This window comes from Coenobita brevimanus, chromosome 59, assembly GCF_032717465.1.
Source record: "Coenobita brevimanus isolate Jiangsu-jjx chromosome 59, ASM3271746v2, whole genome shotgun sequence".
NCBI classification, from domain to species: domain Eukaryota; kingdom Metazoa; phylum Arthropoda; class Malacostraca; order Decapoda; family Coenobitidae; genus Coenobita; species Coenobita brevimanus.
In genome coordinates, this window is record NC_137012.1 from 14,571,923 (window position 1) to 14,595,509 (window position 23,587).

At 42.3% G+C, this 23,587-nt stretch overlaps 1 protein-coding gene across 2 annotated transcripts in view; it reads left to right on the top strand.

Moving 5' to 3' along the window:
- Positions 1 to 23,587, top strand: part of LOC145402799 (ubiquitin-conjugating enzyme E2 Q2) — a 395,651-nt gene that overhangs the window by 220,757 nt on the left and 151,307 nt on the right. For both annotated transcript variants that reach the window (XM_080274696.1, XM_080274697.1), the window contains one exon: positions 21,837 to 21,944. In XM_080274696.1, coding sequence (XP_080130822.1) covers positions 21,837 to 21,944 — 108 coding nt within the window. The remainder of the gene's footprint in view (positions 1 to 21,836; positions 21,945 to 23,587) is intronic.

Consider the following 23,587-nt stretch of genomic DNA (forward strand, 5'->3'; position numbering starts at 1 on the left):
GTAAATGCAGATAAAACAAAAGTGATAGTATCTAGGGCAGGTGGTGATACTGTAAAAGAAGTGGGAGAGTGGTCATGTGGGGTTTGCCACAAGGGTGTGGGAAGTACTTCCATCTTGTGCAGTATTTATGATAAATGGGTGTTCCTGAACTTGAATCTTCTGAATTCTCTACTGTCTGGCTTCGGCTTTCCTGTCATTCTCTGACTAAATATATCTGTGCTGTTTACTTATCCCCTAATTCTACTGAGTATGAAAAGTTCTTCAATTATTTTACTTCTGAGGTGGAACACATCCTGCCCATTTTTCCCTTCCCTGAAATCTCCATTCTAGGAGATTGAATTCAGTGTTAACCACCACCTTGGCTCACCTCTCCATTCACTGATCCACTGGGTGAACAAGCCTACATCTTTTTTATCCTTAATGACCTAGAGCAGCTTGTAAAGCTCCCTACCCTTCTTCTTGACTGCATAGAGAGGGAGTTCCAACATACTATACCTCTTCCTTACAGCTAGACTTTGTGCTTACACTGTTAATCTTTCCTCTTTGTTGGGCTCTTAAGATCACAACCTTATCACCTTAACCTCTTCAGTCTGGTTCCATATATTTAATTTTATCTCTGCTGACTCCAGGCAATTTTATTCATATTCTTAAAGTCTTTTGGAAATGTAAAGTTAGACACAGCCTTCATTACCCCCCTTACTACAGAACATGTTTCCAAAGATGGATAAAATTGTCTGAAGCAGTCATGAATTCAGCAAAACAAGTCACCTGGTGGAACGGGTTAACCTGTCCTATTGCTCCAGTAAGGCCTGTGGACCCTCCAAAGAAATGTCAGTTGTGGCAATTTGGAGCTGCTGACTTGGAGGCCCTCAGGCAGTACTTCTTTGATTTTCCATAGAATGATTATTGCTTCCATGGCCAGAAGCCATGTGAGTTGCCTCACACATTGTGGAGGTTGTTCTTTGGGGCATGGAAACATACATTTCTTTCTCATATCCTTTGATGGAGGGGGGAAGAAAAAAAAAAAGAAATTGGTTTAATCATGCTTGTTCTAATGCTTTCCACAACAAGGAGAAGTTCTGCTAAAGGTACTGGAGCAAACCCATGCCTGAATCTCATTTGTTTTATGTTTCTGTCTGGAATTGTGCTGTCCTTCACCCTGCTAAAAATAATGTCATTCGTACTAAATGCTCTGAATGCTCCAACTCTAAATCTTCCCTCTTCTTCTGGCACCTTGCCAAAAACCTTTCTAATAACTTCATCATCCTTCCCTTCTCTTTTCCACTTTGATGGCTCTGTAGCTATTCATTCTGCTGATAAAGCAGAACTCTTTGCTCAGACTTTATCCTCCAATTCCACCTTAGATGATTCCAGTGTTGTTCCTCCATCACTTCCCTCCACTGACTTCCTCATGGCTGATGTAAAAATTTTTTGAAATGATGTATTTTCAATACTAACAAGGCATATGGGCCTGATGGGGTCCCTCCAGTTGTCCTCAAGAACTGTGCTTCTGTGCTACACCCTGCCTAGGTAAATTCTATTGGCTTTGTCTGTCAGCCTGTACATTTCTTTCTTGCTGGAAGTTTGCTCTCATTCAGCCAGTCCCAAAGAAGGGTGACCATTCCCAATCCTCTAACTATTGCCCAGTTGTTGTAACATCCTGTGTCTCAAAAAGGTTTTGAGTCTGTTCTTTACAAAAAATTTTAAAGCATCTTTCCTATCACAACCTTCTTTCTGATTGTCAGTATGAGTTTCGTGAGAGAGACTCCACTGGCGTTTTTCTCGCTTACCTTTCAAACTCTTGGTCATCCTCTTTTTGCGAAAGCTTTGCCATTGCATTTGACATCTCAAAGGCTTTCAGTCGAGTCTAGCATAAATCTTTATTTTCCAAACTGCCCTCTTACAATTTGTATTCATCTATCTGTGCCTGCATCTCTAGCTTCCTCTCTGGTCGTTCTATAGTTGTTGTTGTAGACGTCCACCATTTTTTTCGAAGATCAGTCAAAAGTGGTGTTCCTCAGGGCTCTGTCCTATCATCAACTCTCTTCCTTTTATTCATCAGTGATCTGTGCTGTATATCTAACCCCATCCACTTGTACGCTGATGACTTCACTTTGCTCCTTTCCACTTGCTTCCTGCTGCGTTGATCTCAGCAGTTACTTCAACAAACAAGGGAAGAGGGTATGGCACACCTGCTGTCTTACTTGGCTTGTATCTCTGACTGAGATAAAAGTAAGCTTGTTGTTTTTAATGCTTCGAAAACTTAGTTCTTACACCTATCAACCCGGCCAAATCTTCCACAGGAGTACTCACTAATGTTTAATAATATCCAGCTAAGTCCTGCATCATCTTTAAACATACTTGGGGTTTCATGCTCTCGAGATTTATCTTGGAAAGATCATATTACCTGTCTTGTAAAATCTGCTTCCAAGAGAGTAGGTGTACTAAGCCAACTCTGTACCTTCTTTACCCCCACACAGTTGTTGACTTTATACATGGGTTTTATTCACCCCTGTGCAGAGTACAACTCTCATGTGTGGGGAGGCTCCTCACACACAGCTCTTCCCGAGAAGATGGAGTCAGATGCTTTTCATCTCATTAATTCTCCTCCTCTTACTGGCTCCCTTCAACTTCTGTCTCTTCACCTCACTGCTACATCTTTATTTCTTTTCTATTGTTACTTCAAAGGTCACTGTTGCTCAGAACTGTCTGCTTGCATCCCTCCACCACTACCACGGGCACGTAGCACCTGTCTAGCAACAAACTCTCATCCCTTTTCTGTCCAAGTCTCTAATGTAAGGGTTAACTGTTACTCCCAGTCCCTCGTGTATGCAACAGGTCAACTCTGGAACATTCAAATGCAGTGTGTCCGGGCATCTCAAAATGAACGGATCATGAATTTGATGCTCTGTTGAATTGTTTTTGTTTTTCTTGGAGGGAACAGTTTGCAAGCTCCTGGCCTTTGGTTCCTTTTTCCTTGGTGGTAGGGTTTTTTTCAAGAATACTTCCCCAGTATCCCTGCTTGTCGTAAAAGGCGACTAAAAGGGTTGGCGGAGGGTTAGTGCCCCTCCCCGGAAAACAACTAACTAAAAAAACAAACAATAAGCCTCGGACAAGGACTGACCAAACGATGACGACCAAGGACCGGACAAAGGACATGGTTATCGAAACGTGGAATGTAAGGGGAGCGAATGATAAGGTGAAAGAGAGAGAGATTGTCCATGTGCTTGAGGGTGCGAAAGTGGATGTATGTGGAATAACTGAAACAAAATGGAGAGGAGAAAGTGTGAGAGAATGGGAGTATGGATGGGGTATATGTGCAGGAGTAGGTGAGAATGAGAGGGCAAAGGAAGGAGTATGTATAGTTGAGAGTAAAAGATGGAAGAGGAGCATCAGACAGTATGGATCAGTTGGACCAAGGATTGTGTGGGTAAAGTTGAAAGTTGGAATACAAATGTGGGCGATTGTGTGTGTGTATGCGCCAATGCAAGATCGTGCTAGAAGAGTGAGAGAAGAGTTCTGGACAAATGTAGAGGTGTTCATGGAAAAGTTTGGAAGGAATGAGAGAGTGTTTTTGATCGGTGATATGAATGGTAAAGTTGGGAATGTGAAGGTGGATGGAATAGTTGGTGAGTGGGGTGTGCCTGCTGAGATAGATGAGAATGGGAGTGCGTTAGTGGACATCTGTGCTGGGAGGGGGTTGGTGATAGCCAGTACCCTCTTCAGCCATAAAATGATCCACAGGTATACACAGTGCCTGTCCCAGCTTTTCTGAGGCCCTACGCTAGATCTCTTTTGGAGGCCCCCACCCTTCTTTACAGTATTTACATTTTTCCCCATTATATTCACCCCACAAGATATACCCCTGTCCTGAGCAATGTAAAGTAAATACTTGCACTGCATAATCTTTTATTCTCTGAATAAAAATAAAATAATGATACCTTGTGTGAAACTATAATTTACAAATAATTATTACTCATATGCAGTATATAAAAACAGAAATGGTCATTGCCATACAACTCCATAGTGGCAAAAAGGCTACAACATTATATATTTTGTAAGATTATGAATTACTACTATTAGAAAAGGAAAAATTTATATCTAAAATGTTTAATAGCGGCATATAGGTTGCAACAAAAATATTGAAATAAAAACATATAACATCAGTAAAAATACCATTAAATTTGGTAATAATTCTGACACTTACAACAAAACGCTGTAGGCTCTCATTATCTCATATATAAGTTATCATAATCCACAGAAAGTTTGACGATTCTAATGTTTACTATAAATAGTGAAAATGAATCTTATTATTAATACACAAGGAACTTTAGCAATTAAATAGTCATACTATTGTAAATGGATGAGTATCGTTACCCCAAGAAAACTTTAAATTACCCCCGACAGTATGATTTACCCCTAATTAACGATCCCTGGGCAGTGCCACTAAGGCCCCATTCACAATGCAGGTACGACTTATCGCAAACCACCTATGACCTGCGAGTCGTGGGTGGTTTTGGTGAGGTTTATGACCGGTCTTCATATGTCTCGGTCTAGCCGCAGGCCACCATGGCGACAAAAAAATCGTTGTGAGGTTTTTCGTGCTGCACGAAAAACCTCCCCGCGACCACCGATATCGTGGCATGGAAGTCGCCTGGTGGGCGGCTGGACTGCGTCTGGCCGGCTTACAGACTGCAACTGGTCAGTGACACCTGATTTTTAAGCGGTGGTTGCCATCCAGACGGAGGCCGGTTGCCGCCTGCTCTGTACGGTGGCCGTCCGCACTCCGTCAAGGTGACGACTGGACTGCGTCAGCCACCGTCCACAAGCCTCCTGTCAGGGATGGTGGTTGAAGTCCGACTGCTGTCCAGCTGGTGATTGGTCGAGTGACAGGTGGTGGGCTAGACTGAGACCAGTCGCCAGCTAATCCGCGGCTGGTGTCGGTCTAGTGGTCACGGTCTAAACTGCGACAGGACGCAGACTGGCCACCGTTTGTCAGCAGCCTGCCGATGACCAGCCGGCCACCCGTCGGTGTCTTGACCTGTATATACCTGGCCATGGTCCCCGTTCGGCCGCCCACTGGACGACCACTGGTAGCTGATTGGTGGCACGACTGCTCGGAGACCTCCGTGGTCGGGGACTGGTTTCGTGATTTTCAGGTTTGTGACAAGTCCTACCTGCAGTGTGACTGGGGCATAAGGACCGTACTATAAAAACCCAGAGTTCAGGCGGTCCAGTGGCGATGTTCAGTTGTCAGACATTCCTGAGCGTCAGTCATCCTTAAATAAAAAATCTGAACAGTCAGTCTTGGCGAAACCCAGTTCTGGCGTTTTAATGCCATGGCAGTCGCTAGATTAGGCGGGAAATGCGCTGCATGAGCACTAAAAGCGCGCAAATTTTGAATGTTTCTTCTGTTTAATAAACCAGACACTTCCCTAACCCATTCTAAACTCTTATTTTTACATAGGAGAAAAGTATATTTGCGCCAGAATTGGTAACAAATGATGGTAGAACGCATAAAGAGGATTCATGTACACGCAGATACAGTGTACTGTATAGACTAGGAATGAATTATGATTGATCCTCCTTTTGCAGTTATCTGCATGAAATAATTACTGAAATTATCCAGATTTAAATTCATATGAGCAAAGTGAATATTATTGCTTACCTCATACATTTCCATGTTGTTTCCGGCCAGCTCACCTGTCATGAATTATACAGTTTATCCTGGTTATTTGCACCTCTACTCATGCAGCAGTACTTCATGTGTTCCTGAATTTATATTGCAAGATGTAAGTGCAGACTTACTGGAGAATTGTTTTTAGCATGGAGACTAATTTACTTCTTTACAAAGTTGGTTGAATGGTTACATTCATTGCAGCACCAACACAAGAGGGATGCAGTAACACTCCTCCATTGTTTTTCAGCAGTTTTCTTCACACCTGTCACCCAGCCATGACCAGCAAACCATATTGGGAAATATAGGTTATCAGATGTTTGTACTGGAACGGTTGTTCATTCAGTTTCTATATATCTAGCTATAGTCTTTTTTTTCCTATATTATTGTCACCTTCCCTTTTCAGTCTTTTATTAATATATATATATATTACAAGGAAAAGAAACAGCCGCTGTGCCACACTAGAAAATCACTTTCTATGCTCCGTTTGCTTTATCTTGTCACCGGCGTTCTTGGCAACCGCTACCTCCCAGAGATGAATAATATACAAACGAAAATTCGCCATAATAGTTTTACGGTAGTTTCAGAATTCAGGTTTAATGAAAATTAAGCAGCATAGAACCATTTACTTTCGATCTAATTTCTGACAGAAATACTGAAAACGTTGAAACTGAAAGTTACCATTCAGCTAAATGGCACCCCCTATGGCTGCCACCCGGGGAGGGCCGCCCCTTGCCCCCCCTTAGTACGCCACTGTATCTGGTTATTAGGGGGTTTAGTCTTTGCTGTTGTAGTATGGCGGACCAATTAACCAAGATTAAGGAGACTTGACTTTGTTGGAATAGACCGGTGTTTACACTTGACACCACCACTGACACTTGCATCTTTCTTAGAAGCCACAACCAGGATTAAGTATAAGTGAAGTGTGATAAGAAAAAAACAAAATCCTGGGATCACACCACGACTTGCAGTATATGTAATCCAAGTCATCACGCCGTCACTCAACATTATCTGTGGTCGTTCCGTAAATATTCTCATTTTCACCGAGTCTGGAACCATCAGTGATGTCCTCAACTCCTAACCTGTTGATGTAAGTCCACTGCACTAGGTGACCCTCTATTATATTACCTTGAGACCTATATAAAGGCAATACAAAAGGTATATCCAGTGCTGAAGAGCTTTTATCAATGCTATGGGTGTTGAGGACATCACTGATGGTGCCAGACTTGGTGAAATGGAGTATAGCAGCAAAATGCAGTCCCTAGAACTTAAATAGATAATTAATAGAAATGTGCTTACTCTTGCAGATAATAACTCGGTAAGACCATATAAAAAAAAGTATTTTCAGTGATCACCATTACATTAGCTCTTAAGATCCTCATCTGTCAAACTGTGGAACAACTGTGCATGATTAGCTGTGCTTGCAAGAATATCTTTAGAGTGAGTAAATCTGACAAATTACCCTCGTGAATTTTCTAGGCATTCTGATGAAAGAAGACCTCCGTTGACAATTTTGGTTTGTAGCCTATTTCTTAGCTTGGTTTTAAGAACATTAATTTTGCTCAATACTCTTTCACATTCCGCATTAGAATGTGCGGCCACAAAATTTACTGCTATGCTAGCTTTCAACCCAAAATTTTAGTACAAAACGTACGATAATAGGAAATGGTATCATACTCTACATCGTTCCAGAGGCAATATTATCGTAAACATACGATAATTATCGTATCGATACGATAATTATCGTATCGTGTGGCAACACTGTCAGCGACTCGACTGATCCGCAGTGCAGCACATGCAGCACTCAGCATTGCCATCAGAATATAATGTTAAATCCCACTAAACAAATTCCTAACTGCCACAATTTTTCTTACTCTAAATGACTAATATAATTTTTGCCTGCAGTTATTCAGTTATTATTGTTTTGTACAACGTTCATGCACGTGGAACCAATTAATCGATATAAGCACCATTCTCGACTTTTTTTATCGATTTATTTCTTTACCTTTTTAAAGCACATCCTGAGGATGGGAGGCCCCACCAGTGATCGGAGGCCCTACGCACTGAGCGTAGTGAGCGTATAGCAAGGACCGGCCCTGGGTATACATGGCGAGTGATGAGAAGGGTGGGTGATGGACTGAATGAAAGGAAGGCAATGATTGATTATGTGTGTGTGGATGAAAGGATGTGAAGATGTGTAATGGACGCAAGAGTTTATAGAGGCTGGGGGAGTGGACTTTCTGACCACTACTTGGTGGTGGCCAGAATTAGAATTCAAGTAAGAAGAAGGGAAAGACGAGAGGAAGGAGTAGTTGCAAGGAGAGTGGAAAGGTTACAAGAGGATGAGAAAAAGGCAGAGTATAAGAGAGAAGTGGAGGAACGATTGGGTAAATATGAATTGGAGCAGATGGGAGACGTGGAAGGTGTGTGTAGGATATTTACAGAAGAAATATGTGCAGCATGTGATGTGGAGTGTGGAAGGAAGAGAAGACTGAGGGGGGTGCAAGGAACAGCGTGGTGGACTGAAGAGGTGAAACAGGCTGTGGCACAAAAGAAGAAAGCATACAATGAATGGATGAGAAATAGGGGCGTGGAAGAAGTTGAGAGGCGGAAGAGAGAGTTATATGTAGAAAGAAAGAGAGAGGTGAAAAGATTAGTAAGAGAGTAAGAAGAGAGTGGATGAGGAATTTGGAAGGTATTTGAGTGTAAAGTGGAGGGACTGTAAGAAAATGTTCTGGAAAGAGGTGAAAAGAGTAAGACAGGGTGGAAGTGAAGTTAGCAGGGGAGTGAAAGATAAAAATGGTAGATTACTAGTGAAGAAGGGAGAAAAAGTGAGCAGACGGAGAGAACACTTTAAGGAATTGTTGAACATAGAGGATGGAAGTAATGCGAGTATAAGTGGCTGGGGAATGGCTGGGAGAAGGAGGGAGGTGAGAAGACAGGAAGAAATCAGTAGGATAGAAGTTGTGGAAGCAATGAAGAAAGTTAAATTGGGGAAAGCCCCAGGAATTGATGGAGTGTGTGGTGAAATGCTGAAGCATGGGGGAGAGATAGTAGTAGAATGGATGTGGAAGATGTGCAGATTGGCCTGGGAGGAAGGTAGAGTCCCGGAGGATTGGAAGTCAGGTATAATTATTCCCTTGTACAAAGGAAAAAGGGTAAACGAAGTGTGTGGTAATCATAGGGGCATTTGTCTTCTTATTATAATAGGAAAAGTGTATGGTAGGATACTTATTGACAGAGTTAGAGAAAGAACAGAGAAATTAGTTGGAGAAGAACAGGGAGGCTTTAGGAAGGGAAGAGGTTGTGTAGATCAGATATTCATTCTTAGATCTTTAGTGGAAAAGTTTCTAGAGAAGGGAAAGAAGTTGTATGCGGCTTTCATGGATTTAGAGAAAGCATATGACAGGGTGGATAGACAAGGATTGTGGAAAGTGTTAAGAATATATGGAATAGATGGGAAGTTGTTGAATGCTGTGAAGAGTATGTACGATGGTGCGAAGGCTGCAGTGCGTGTGGATGGTGAACTAAGTGAATTTTTCTCTTTGAAAGTTGGGTTGAAACAGGGATGTGTCATGTCTCCATGGTTGTTCAATCTGTACATGGATGGAGTAATAAAACGGGTAACAGGTAGGGTAGTGGATGTTGGAGTGGCCCTGGTGAGAGAGGATAGTGTTTGGAAACTCCCTGTACTGTTGTTTGCAGATGATACTGTGTTGTTGATTGAAGACGAAGGGGAGCTGCAAGGCTTGGTGGATGAGTTTGGGAGAGTGTGTAAGAAACGGAATCTAAAGGTGAATGTAGGGAAGGGTAAAGTGATGGTCTTTGAGAGAGGTGAAGTCAGTGAATGTACAGCGAGGTTGGATGGTGAGGAATTGGAAAATGTGAGTACGTTTAAGTACTTGGGTAGTGTAATGAGTAAGGATGGAGGTTTGGAGGGTGAAGTGCTTGAAAGGGTACAACAGGGAAGGAAGGTTGCTGGTTCTTTGAAAGCAGTGATAAGAAACAGGGAAGTGAGCATGGAAGTGAAAAAGTTACTACAGTACATGACAGTATTGTGATACCAACTCTAACGTACGGAAGTGAAGCTTGGATGATGTTGGAAGGACACAAGTCAAGAGTGAGAGCAGTGGAAATGAGTTATTTAAGAGGAGCCTGTGGAGTCACATGGAGAGACAGGCTGACGAATGAGGATATAAAGGAGCGTTGTGGTGTGGATGTGGATGTGATAGGAAGCATTATAAGGAACACACTGAGGTGGTTTGGCCATGTGGAGAGGATGGAGGGTGAAAGACTGATGAAGAGAGTGTATGTGAGTGAGGTGGAGGGGGGAAGAGGGAGGGGGAGGCCGAGGATGAGATGGAGGGATGGGGTGGAGAGGTATATGAGAAAGGGGGGTGTGAGTTGGGAGCAGGGCAGTGAAATGGCGGGGGACAGGGCGACTTGGAGGCGATTTGTTTGTGGCCAGCCCAAACGGGATTGAGGCGTCTGGCAATAGATAGTTAGATAGATAGATAGTATTAGAGGTAGACTGCGAGGTAATGCTGATTTCACATGTGCGATGTGTCAGGGAGAGCATGTGGAGATGGTCAGGCATGACAGTGTTGATTGTTTGTGAGTCTCTTGAATATGTGGAAGAGTTTTGTTACTTGGGTTACATGTATGCTGGATATGGGGCTAGAGCTAGCTCTGTGGTTAAAGTGAGGAGTGGTTGAAAGAAGTTCAGGGAGCTGTTAGTTGACCTGACATTGAGAGGGCTCTTCCTCCATGCTGAGGGATCTTTGTATTCAGCGTATGGTGGGATTGTAATGCTGTATGGTAGTAAAATCTAGTTAGTTAAGAAGAGGATATTCATAGGCTCAGACTTACAGAAATGAGAGTATAGGTGCATGTCTAATGTGTCCTTGAATGTGAGGCCTGGGAGGGTTAGGTTTGCAGAAGAAGAGTTGAGAGGAAGGATGGGACTGGGTGTATTGGTGTTGTGATGAGGAGGGGTAAAGGTTGTGCTAAGAGTGATTGGTGACGTTTTCATCGTTTTTGTTTTTTGTTTTTGTTTTTGAAGGCTCCAACATGCTTCCTTGCATCGTCCTTGGTCACCTAATGGTGGGTTTCCTTGCTGCGCGAACTATGGCAGCCTCCTTGTTCAGTCCCTCAACCCTGAGGCCACACGTAATGACTTCCTCCCACATCTTTCTCGGTCTACCTGTCGCAACCCCACCCCCAATATTAACGCTTCTCACCTTCTGCACCCAATTATCATCCCCCATCCCCTCCACATGCCCAAACCATCTCAATCTACCTCTCCTCATCACAACACCAATACACTCCATCCCCATCCTGCCTCTCAACTCTTCCATCATAAACCCAGCCCCCCCAGGCCTTGCACACAGGGACGCACTACACATCCACCTAATCATTGTCAATTCTGTACATTTGAGCCTCCGAATATCCTCTTCCTTTACTGCCCAGGCCTCACTACCATACAACATCACATTCCTAACAGATGCTGCATACAAAGACCCCTTAGCACGTAGGGAGAGTCCTCTCAATGTCGGGAGAAGCAAGAGTTCCCTGAACTTTCTCCAACCACTTCTCACCTTAGTCACCTCCAGCACACAACATTCCCAAATAACAAAACTCTTCCACATACTCAAGAGACTCCCCAGCAAGTTCAATCCTTTCACGCCTGACAATCTCCACCTGCTCCTCCCGACACGCCGCACACATAACATCAGCATTATCTCACAGTCTACGTTTGATTTCACTACATCTCTTGTGCACCCATTTATCACAAACACTGCACAAGATAGAATTACTTCCCACTCCCATGGGGCAAACTGAACATGGCCACTCTCCCTCGTCTTTGACAGTACCGGCACCAACCCTAGAAATAATCACTTTTGCATTATCTGCATTTACCCTTAAGCCCTTGTGCCCCATACCATCTCTCCATTTGCTAAATCTCTCTTCCGCCTCCCTTTCAATCTCTGCAGTCAACACCAATTCATCGGCATACAACATCTCCCACTGGAGTCCGTTTCTAAAATCATGTGAAAGGGCTTCAAGTACCATGCTAAACAACATGGGACTCAAAACTGACCCCTGATGCACACCAACATTCACAGGAAACTCATCACTCAAATCACCATTCACTCTTACCTGTGTGTGAGCACCCACATACATGGCCATAACCATCCTAACCAGCCACTCCTCCAAGCCAAGCATTCTCATTGCCTACTTCACCACCTCTCTAGGGACTCTGTCAAGGACCTTTTTCAAATCAACAACAACAAAAAAAGAAAGTACATTTCCCTTTTCTTTCCTATATATTTTTCTTAAAGCTGTTGAACAATGAATATGGCATCAGTGGTCCCCCTGCTTGGCATATACCCAAACTGTCCCCCTGCTTGGCATATACCCAAACTGCAACATCAATATTCACTCTTTTTCTAATCATACCTTCTGGAACTTTCTCCATTACCTTCATTATCTGATCTAAAGCATTATACCTCTATAATTTCCTCTTTCCAGGGCATCACCCTTACCTTTGTACACATTTACAATTACACTCTTCAACCATTCATCTGGGACAACACACTCATATATAATCATATTTATCAGGTCGGTGACTAACCTCACCCCTATATCTCCTGAGGCCTTCAACATTTTGGCAGTCAACCCAGACACACCTGCTGCCTTCCTCACCTGCATCCTGACTATTGTCTCACTGACGGTAGCAGCATCAATCAAAGGCCAAGGGGCAAACACTGGATCTACTGGCTCCAGACCTTCCTTGGCCCAGTCAAACTCCTCATTAAACAACCAGCTATACTGCTGTCTCCATGCATCTTTAATATCCCCACTATTCACCACTACCTTTCCTTCATCATTCTTCACACACTATTCACCTATAATATCCCGATTATCCCTCTTCATCTGATTTGCCACCTTAAATATCATATTTTTCCTTTCACCATGACTTAGGTTATCAAGGAAAAGTCTCTGTGACTCAGACTTCACTCTGTATACCTCTCTTCTAGCCCTACGCTTGGCAGCCAAGTATTCCTCCATGTTATCACCCTTCTTCCATTCCTGGGAAAGCCTTCTTTTCTCCTTAACTGCAGCTTCTACACCCTCATCCCACCACCAAGTTACTTTATGTCTTGGTGGGCCTCTTGTCCAACCACATATTACATCAGTAACTCTCAAGAGTTTGTTCTTGAGGGTTTTATACTGTTCATTAACGTCTCTGTCTATGGCTCGGTGTTCAGCCACCACTCTCCTCAGAGAACAAATTTTTATTTTTTTTTTCTCACCCCCAAAAATAGTATTTTACTTGCTGTATGAACATTTGAAATTTCGGGAGGTTATTCAGAAAAGATATTCAGACAGCCGTGTCTCAGAGAACACGAAAGACTTACAGCAGTGATCGCGGTCAGATGCATGATAATGTCACACTCACGCCCGTGTTTTTAAAACTTTTAGATGCATGGGAAGGGCATCCATTGTTGAAATGGTACTTTTAAAAAATCCTTCTCATTCTTAGCAGCTCGAAGGACAAGGTCATCCCTTCGAGCAGCCGAAATTATTCGAACTTGATGGTATCATTCGACCGGTCTCTTAAAAAATCTTATCGGAATTTTTGTGCATTCATTTGTAGTTTATTGTCTTAAATATATTTAAAATGTTCATCAAAGGTACTGTATAATTTTTTAAATGCGATTTATCATGATGTACTGATTTTTAAGTGGTCTGTATCTCTTTAGAAGTGTTACCCATGTCGGCTGAGATGTTTAGCCAGCCATGAACAGAGCAGATGACATATAGTACTACCTCCGATATTCATCCAGTCTTATATAATCTGACACTGACAAGTCTTATACATTATGGCCAAGGTCACATAAGGATTTTTTTTTCAAGAAACATTTTGCTTTTTAATGTACCTAGTAAAGGAAAATCTGCCATAAAGGTCACATGAGTGGTTCGGCTCATGTCTTCCAACTGGAAAAAAACCAAGTGAGCACTGCCATGCGAGTACACGAGACTGACGTTAACAAGTGATTCTTATACTTATGAATAAAAATATTAAAAGATAGTAATATTCCTCGAATATAATTTATTATCAAAATATTGTCTTGGGGAGTGAACACCACTGTGGTGTTGGCCAGAATGGCATTTATAGCTGAATACAAACCAACAGAATGGATGTGGTGGCGACCTTGCACATCTCAAGTGTGTTGTGCTTTCATTATCCAGCATGAGATGTGTGTGCTTTGATGCACAGTAAGGCCCCCATTTATGCGTGTTCAGTTTTTGTGTTTCTCCATTTATGTGAGCGGCAAAATATTCATTCAACAATTATCAGTTTATGCGAAATTAACTCATTTTATGCGGCTCGCTACACATACTGGCCTAAATTGGGTGAAATTATGCATACATTCCATCATTTTATGTGAGGCTGTGGTGACCTGGCTGGTGCCAGGCTGAGAGAGAGAGAGAGAGAGAGAGAGAGAGAGAGAGAGTTCACCGAAGATCATAAAATTTTATACTTTATTCTCTGCCAATATGTTCATGCAATATCTGTTTTAAGGAAAAAGTAATTGAAAATAATCAATTATTAATTGATTACTGACCACAAAAGTAATCGAAGTAAACGATTACCGGAAAAAGTTAGTATTGCCCATCACTAGTGGATGAGTGGAGTTGCCACCAGCTGGCTGTGCATAGCTACTGCGCTGCTTGTGAGTCAGTTTCAGAGTTGGGTGGTATTTCGTTGCTCCTGCCATTTAAACACAGTGCTCAGTCTACTCCTGGCTTGCCCTTCATTGACCTCGTGATTGTTTGCCAGTTGCACAATTTCGCATATTTTCGCACAGTCTTAGTTGTATATCATTTGGCTGCTATTATGCTGCTAAGTCAAAGAGGGAAACGTAAGAGTATCATTCTACAGATGAACAGAGAAGTTATCGAGAGAAAAGAGAAAGGAGAGGGTAATACAGCCATCATTAAAGCTATGGGGTTGTGTGAATCATCAGTGAGAGCATTTTGGAAGAACAAGGTGGAAATTTTGAAAAGCATCAAGGCCTATGGCTCATGACAGCACTAGTAAAGAAGAGGATGAGCTGTAACCTCGCCTACAGCAACCGAATCCCACCCTCCCCTGTAACTTGGTAGAATTACGGTAAAGAACCATTTGTACATTGTTCTTTGTTTATTATTGTACCTCAGTATTGTGATACCAACTCTGACGTATGGAAGTGAAGCTTGGACATTGTTGGAAGGACACAAGTCAAGAGTGAGAGCAGTGGAAATGAGTTATTTAAGAGGAGCCTGTGGAGTCACATAGAGAGACAGGCTGACGAATGAGGATATAAAGGAGCGTTGTGGTGTGGATGTGGATGTGATAGGAAGCGTTATGAGGAACACGCGGAGGTGGTTTGGCCATGTGGAGAGGATGGAGGGTGAGAGACTGACGAAGAGAGTGTATGTGAGTGAGGTGGAGGGGGGAAGAGGGAGGGGGAGGCCGAGGATAAGATGGAGGGATGGGATGGAGAGGTATATGAGAGAGGGGGGTGTGAGTTGGGAACAGGGCAGTGAAATGGCAGGGGACAGGGCGACGTGGAGGCAGTTTGTTTGTGGCTACCCCAAACGGGATTGAGGCGTCTGGCAGTAGATAGATAGATAGATAGATAGTTTGAATAAGTATCATTATTCTTTATAATGAAGGTATTAATGTCCATGTGAGTGTGAATATAATAGGTAATCATAAATCTAACCCCTGAAGTGGGGATCATCTGTCCACTAAACTCCATTTTTCCCATAAGGCCTGTGGTTCCATTTATGCGTTTTCCATTTATGCGTGCTTGTTTGTCCACCAAATTGTCACATAAATGGAGGCCCTTCTGTATTAGTTTATAAATCTAACACTCCACCTTACCAAATATTAGTAAGATGGGTCGTTTGACAGTTGGTTAACAGGGTTACCATCCTGAGCAGTATCCCTTCCTTTCCAAGGGAATCTGTTTGGCTACCGATGGAAATCAAAACTCCTTTGATGGGAAGGGAAACTTTAGAGAAGGGATCATTTTTAAGAATGCAGCTGTCAGTTACACAAACTGCAATGCTAATTTTTGTCCTTAATTATTACACAGTATTATTAGGATAAAGTACACAGATAATTTTAAAAGCACAGGGGTAGTAAACACGATATTGGTACAGGGGCTGTCATAACTAGAATTTGTTTGACCAAACTTTTGTTTGCATCCAACCCTGCTGGTTGCTTAAGATCACAGACTTCCTTACATCAGTATCTTGCTTGTCAGCAACTTAAGAAACACAACTCAGCTGATGAGGATATTGGGGTTGGCCGCGTAATAGCTAAGTCTCATGGCGTATCAGCCAAATTAAGCTTTCTGACCAGTTTATTTTAAACTCTTCCTCCCTCCCCTAGTGAGCTGCTTGAGAGTCCACAAACGCTCCCTAGTTTTTACTTTATTATTATTACTATTGTTTCACTCTCATCTTAAATGTCAGGTTCAAGTTGCCTAGCTCTGGGCTCCTACGCTTCTCATGGGGCAACGTAGGATTGGATGATGGATGGATGGATTATTATCATTGTTTTCTAAATACATGGCCAGAATAGAAATACCCTTGTTGATGTTTGTCTTGTATAGCCACTTTTTTATTGTTGTACTCATTCTTGTGTCAATCATCTCTCAACTTCCTTGGTGACATTCGCTTGTTTTTTCTTGCTTGGACAAAATGAGTCTTCCCATGACCTTTGAAAGAATTTCGTACTCTTGCTGTTGCCCTTCCAATTGATATTGCTTAAAAATATCACAGTAACCACAGCTTACGCCTTCCTTTGAGCATGAAAATGAACCAAGCAAAGTTTTAACATACCAGTACTGTATAAAGAAATAGCAGAGTTGGTTTACTTTACCCCTACAGTCAGAAACGTTTACACTCGCCATAACTAGGATGTGAATATATCATCTAAACTTGTGGTCTTGACAGTAAAAAAGAGAAATGGACAATGGCTTTGACCCATTGAAAATCGCAAGTTTAGTTTTCATTTTTCGTTTTCATTTTTAACCCCTACACCGCGGGCTTGTTTACCAATTACTTGCGTGTGCCGCGGGGTTATTTGGGCTCCGACAGACTCTCAAAAAATATTTGCCAAAAATCAGTTATTAGTCCTAGAATAATAAAATTACATATGCTTATGGCACATACCTTCAGCTTTCTCCTGGAATGATTGTTGAGCCTTCGTCGGTTACCGTAGGACTTGTGGAGACCTCTGAAGTAGGGTAACAAAGTCTCCACTTTACACTTCCCAACAACCCGTAATATGATTACCACAGCCAGATACAAACACTATAAACACTATTCTACAATTTTCAAGTAGTTTGGGATCCATACTCAAAAAAAAAAACACTGTGAAAGCAATGGAAATTACGAGCGCGTCTGATCGTCGCACTGGCACTAGTTCGCTCATGGTAGTCTGTCATTTATTATTCATAAAACCCCTCACACTTTATATTTCTATTACTATATAACACTTATATATATCTACAGTCTTTATCCATAAGTTTCCTTCTGTAGTATTAGTTTATTGTCACTGTAGGGATTCAATTTCTTTCAGTAAAATACGTAGCATTCACTTTCTCGTCCTGTATACTGGCATTGAGAGTGAATGTCACTTTCATCTTCACTCTCATAACTCATAGCATTCAGACATGCTAGAGTGAAACTTTCACTTTCATTACTCCTAGGGTATATACTCGTATTCTTATAATACTACTCATTTACATTTCTATTTACGTTCTCTATTTTATTTACGTTATTTACATTTCTATTTTATTTACAGTGTTGTGCACTGTCACTTGAAATAACTTATAAAACTATTTTCCATTGTTCACGTATATTTACATTCATTACTTTCACTTGCTGTTTACACATTATTTACACATTATTTACAATTCCACTTGCACTGTTTTACTCAATAGAAAGATCGTAGTCACTCTTTTATCAATTGTCAGCCTTTTACCTCTTTCCACACGAGGTTTAGTAGGGGGTAAAGGTCACAGAGCCATTTGCATGGGGGTGAAAAAAGGCCTTGAAGTCAGCAAGATGAAACATACGTCCTCTCACTTCGGTAGATGAGACTACACTGATAACGCAGTTGCCAGACCAGCTAGCCTAGAGGCCTGCTTTAGGGGTTATTCAGAGTTACCAATATTACTTCTTGAAACAGCTAAGTCTAGCACTGATATGATTGGCAGGAAATCTAGACAATACATTATAAATTTGGTAGTTCCAGGTGAATGTAAATATCATTTAGGGTTCTCCCTTCCCTCCTTACAGGTATATTTATTACGAAAATAGATTAGAGGCCTACTTAGGAGATATATAATCAGAGCTACCAATGTTATATCTTGAAACAGCTTTGTCTAGCACTGATATGATTGGCAGGAAATCTAGACAATACATTATAAATTAGGTAGTTCCAGGTGAATGTAAACATCACTTAGGGTTCTCCCTTCCCTCCTTACATGTATATTTATTACGAAAATAGATTATAGGGCATATTTCAAGGGAAAAAAACAGCGAAAATTAGCGAACGAGTGCACGTGAGGTGTTGTCAGGTGATAATTAGCCAATTCCAGGTGTATGGCACTCTCACTTACCTTATTTCTTTCTTGTATATATTATTTGGTATAAGAATAGGACATAGGGCTTATTTCAATGGATGAAATCAGTGAAAAATTCCAGGGAAGATTTACTTAGCGTAGCACGGCCGGGCAGGCGAGAGGATAGGGTAATGGAGGGGGGGTAGGGAGGGGAGTCAAGAACGGGGAGAAATGGCTAAATTGTCAACAATGGATGGGAGTACAGATGAGATTAGGAGTGCTGACTAGTGTTGGACATTGGCAGTACCGATAGATGATACAAGCCCCCACTTGGAAGCCCGGGTGAATTCAAAATAACACAGAATCACAAAAGCGACGCCCCGCGGTATGATCCCTTGCTCCCAAGCGTCACGAAAGTGACGCCCCGCGGTCAAGGGGTTAAAGGCTCCAACATGCTTGCATGTGTCGGCCTTGGTCACCTAATGGCGGCTCTCCACGCTGCATGATCCATTGCAGCCTCCCTGTTCAGTCCCTTAACCCTGAGGTCACACTTAATGACCTCATCCCATGTCTTTCTCAGTCTACCCCTCATAACCCCACCCCCAATATTAACACTTCTCACCTTCCTCACCCAATTATCATCCCCCATCCTCTCCACATGTCCAAACCATCTCAATCTACCTCTCCTCATCACAACACCAATACACTCCAGTCCCATCCTACCTCTCAACTCTTCCATCGTAAACCTAGCCCCTCCAGGCCTTGGACGCACTGCACATCCACCTAATCATTGTCATTTCTGTATGTCTGACCTGGCAAATATCTTCCTCCTTCACTGCCCAGGTCTCACTACCATACAGCATTACACTCCTAACACATGCTGCATACAAAGACCCCTTAGCACGTAGGGAGAGTCCTCTCAATGTCAGGAGAGGCAGGAGCTCCCTGAACTTCTTCCAACCACTTCTCACCTTGCCACAGAGCTAACTCCAGCCCCACCTCCAGCACACAACATGTCTCCCAAATAACAAAACTCTTCCACACACTCAAGAGGTTCACCAGCAAGTTCAATCCTTTCACGTCTGACAATCTCCACCTGCTCACCCCGACACGCTGTACACATAAAATCAGCATTATCTCGCAGTCTACCTCTGATACCACTACATCTCATATGCACCCATTTATCACACACACCGCACAAGATGGAATGACTTCCCACGCCCTTGTGGCAAACTGCACATGGCCACTCTCCCTTGTCTTTGACAGTACCGCCACCAACCTTAGATATCATCACTTTTGTTTTATCTGCATTTAACCTTAAACCCTTTTGCCCCATACCATCTCTCCACTTCCTAAACCTTTCCTCCGCCTCCCTTTCGTTCTCTGCAATCAACACCAAATTATCAGCATACAACAACACCCACGGGAGTCTGTTTCTAAAGTCACATGAAAGGGGCTTCATGTACCATGATAAACAACATGGGACTCAAGACTGACCCCTGATGCACACCGACATTCACGGAAAACTCATCACTCAAATCTCCATTCATTCTTACCTGGGTGTGAGCACCCACATACATAGCCATAACCACCCTAACCAGCCACTCCTCCAAGCCAAGCTTTCTCATTGCCCACTTCACCACCTCTCTAGGGACTTTGTCAAAGGCCTTTTCCAAATCAACAAAAACAAAATAAAGATCCCTTCTCCTACCAATATATTTTTCCTGAAGCTGATGAACAATGAATATAGCATCAGTTGCCCCCCTACCTGGCTTAAACCCAAACTGCATCTCATCAGTATTCACTCTTTCTCTAATCATACCTTCTAAAACTCTCTCCATTACCTTCATTATCTGATCTAAAAGCTTTATACCTCTATAATTTCCTCTTTCCAGGGCATCACCCTTTCCTTTATACACATTTACAATTACACTCTTCAGCCAATCATCTGGGACAACACACTCATAAATAATCCTATTTATCAGGTCAGTGACTAAACTCACCCCTATATCGCCTGAGGCCTTCAACATTTCGGCAGTCAACCCAGACACACCTGCTGCCTTCCCCACCCTCATCCTGCCTATTGCTTCACTCACAGTAGCTGGCTCCAAGCCTTCCCTGTCCCAGTCAAACTCATTCAACAACCGGTTATAATGCTCTTTCCATGCATCTTTAATATCCTCACTGTTCACCACTACCCTTCCTTCATCATTCTTCATACACTGCTCACCTATAATATCCCGATTATCCCTCTTCACTTGACCTGCCACCCTAAATATCATATTTTTCCTTTCCCCATGATTTACGTTATCAAGTAATAGTCTCTCTGACTCAGACTTTGCCCTGTATACAACTCTTCTAGCCCTACGCTTGGCAACCAGATATTCCTCTTTGCTATCACCCATCTTCCATTCCCGGAAAAGCCTTCTTTTCTCCGTAACTGCAGCTTCTACACCCTCATCCCACCACCAAGTTACTTTATGTCTTGGTGGTCCTCTTGTCCAACCGCTTGTTAAATCAGTAACTCTCAAGAAATTGTTCTTGATGGCTTTGTACTGTTCATTAACACCTCTGTCTACAGCTCCCTGTTCAGCCACCACTCTCCTCGACTCGCTATAGAAGGCATCCGTTACTACTTGGTTTTTCAGCTTCCATATTTTCCTTCTAGGTACATAAGTCCTCTTTTTCATCACATGTTCTCTAAGCACCATATCACAAATCAGTAGTTTGTGCTGCTGCACGCGCTCCTCGCTTCGTATAACTTTAACATCCCTTACTAACCTCCTATCGGCCCTCCTAACCAGAAAATAATCTATCTGACTGCTGTTTCCCCCAGACTCATATGTAATTAACCTACTGTCTCTTTTCCTAAAATATGTGTTGCACACAATCATGTCCGTTGCCTCCCCAAACTCGAGTATCCTTTCCCCTTCTGCATTCCTTAGACCATACGCACATCCCCCATGCACTCCTTCATAACCTTGTGCTGCTTCACCTACATGACCATTTAAGTCCCCTCCCAAAATCACTATCTCATCATCCCGCATACCACCCACTACACGTATTAAATCAGTTTGTGCTAGAAAATTGCTCTCTGGTAGGAACTTGATATGCAGCTAAAAATCAGGCTGTTGAAATTTCTATCTATCTATCTATCTATAGCCCGACGCCCTAATCCCGCAAAGGGTGGCCGCAGACAAAATTTAACCACTCTAAATTTGGTTTTTTTCTGTAACTGTATATGGTTACCACTCCATGTAAATAATTGATTTTCTGGTGTATAGGATACCATTTGGCTGGTCACTCATTGTAGTTACATGGGGAGAGAGAGAGAGAGAGAGAGAGGCAGTAGTACATTGAGTGAGTGGATGATGATTGCCTCCATGTGCCACCAATATAGGTTTAATAATGTATTTTTTTGAAATTTTCATACTGTGTATGTTATACAGTTTATGTTTTGGTCATAGTATGCAGTATTTTATTCTATACATGAATAAAGAGTTGTAATAAGTATTATTACTCCTCAGGAACTATATCCGTTTGAGCCGCCATTTGTACGAGTGGTTCATCCGGTCATTAGTGGAGGCTATGTCCTGGTTGGAGGTGCAATTTGTATGGAGCTTCTTACTAAACAGGTTAGTACTTCGTAGCAGTTTGACTGACAGGCATTAACTTTGAAAATACATGCCTGCAGGAAGATGTGTTAGTGCCCTAATTCTTTAGCATGGGTTACAGTTTAGTAATATACAGTAAAATCCTGTAACCCGAATGGCAGGAGACCGAGGGGATTTCAGAATTTTTTTTTTTCGGACTATTGGGAGAGACCTCTGAAAACATTAGAAATACGTACATGATCATTACACCTAAAATGGTATGGGTTATTGTTTAACTTACTGGAAATGCATAGAACTGTAGATGAATAGTTGTAGGCAGGTACATTCAAGTCCAGGAGCAAATCCAATCCAGATAAATCCTTAGATAAAGCCCAGAAAAATTCAAAAATTTTGCCCCCCCCAGAATTCTGAGTTTTGGGATTTTCAGATTATTGGTGGTCAGATTGTAGGACTTTTGCTATATATGGGTTGCATAGATTCTTGAAAGATGTGAAATAAGATAGTGACTTGAGTGATGAGAGAGGTAATATGAATGTGCATAGACATTACTTGAATGGATGTGAGTATGTTAGTTATTTTTTTTGGCCATAGACCTGTTATAACAAGAACCCATTGGTCACCAGCTGAAATTGCCCTTGTCCTCCAGTCCAGTCCACCATCTCTTTTTCTGGGGATAGGGATAAGGAAGGAGTTGTAGGACAGTTATATAACCAGGCAGCAGAGCAGACCAGTTATGTTGGTGTCACTATGTGAAGGCATCCATGTACAGCACTGAATGGGTTTATGAAAAGGGTATATATGAGTGGGTTTAAAGAGGGAGGAAGTAGGGATTGTACTGTTGAGAAAGTGGTTAGGTAAGATATATAAATATGAGAGAATGTATGGTTGCGGGGGGGAGGGGATGAATGGATGAAGTATGCAGAAGGGTGGCAGCCTGTTTTCAGCTTTAATTAAATTACTTTGTTTACACAGGTTGAGAGTAGCCTACTGTCAGTAATAATTGTATGATTATTAAAAGTGTACCCACACACAATTGATGCAGGGAACCAGAACCTAGCAAGTTATTTACTATACCAGTTTCATCTTATGTTGTTTTGAAGATACTGTTTCCAGTCTGTATCACTGTGAAAGCAGTGAATTAGCTGCTGTCATTTGATATGCTTGTTGAATATTGATATGATTGGATTTTAACCCTTAGCCTTTATGAGGTTTGTCAGTTGTTGGCAAAATTGCCTGGCATTAGCTCACGTTAAATAGGGAGGAGGCTGTATCACCGGCCAAAAAGGGTGTTACTCCTGAGAGGAATAAGAATGCTTGTGATAGGGAGAGCTGGAGCTCCTGTTTCACTGACTACCTAACCATCCCCCTTTGCTGACCTTTTCAGTGTGACACTAACATGGAGAGTAGACCAGCATACTCTCCCAAACATTTCCTCTAGCTGTCTTATGCATTACACCAAATGTGCTTTACATATCACACAACATACCTGACTATGTTACAGAGGTTGATGCCAGCAAGGGTATGTGGCCAGAAAACTTTGTCCCCACTGCCTGGTGTCGGACTTTTTGGGGAAGGCGTGACAGGGTTTCCATCAGCATAGATCGCGGATCCGGGACGTGATGGGGCACGAACTTGTGCTAGTGGGTACAGGGCATTGCCGTTCC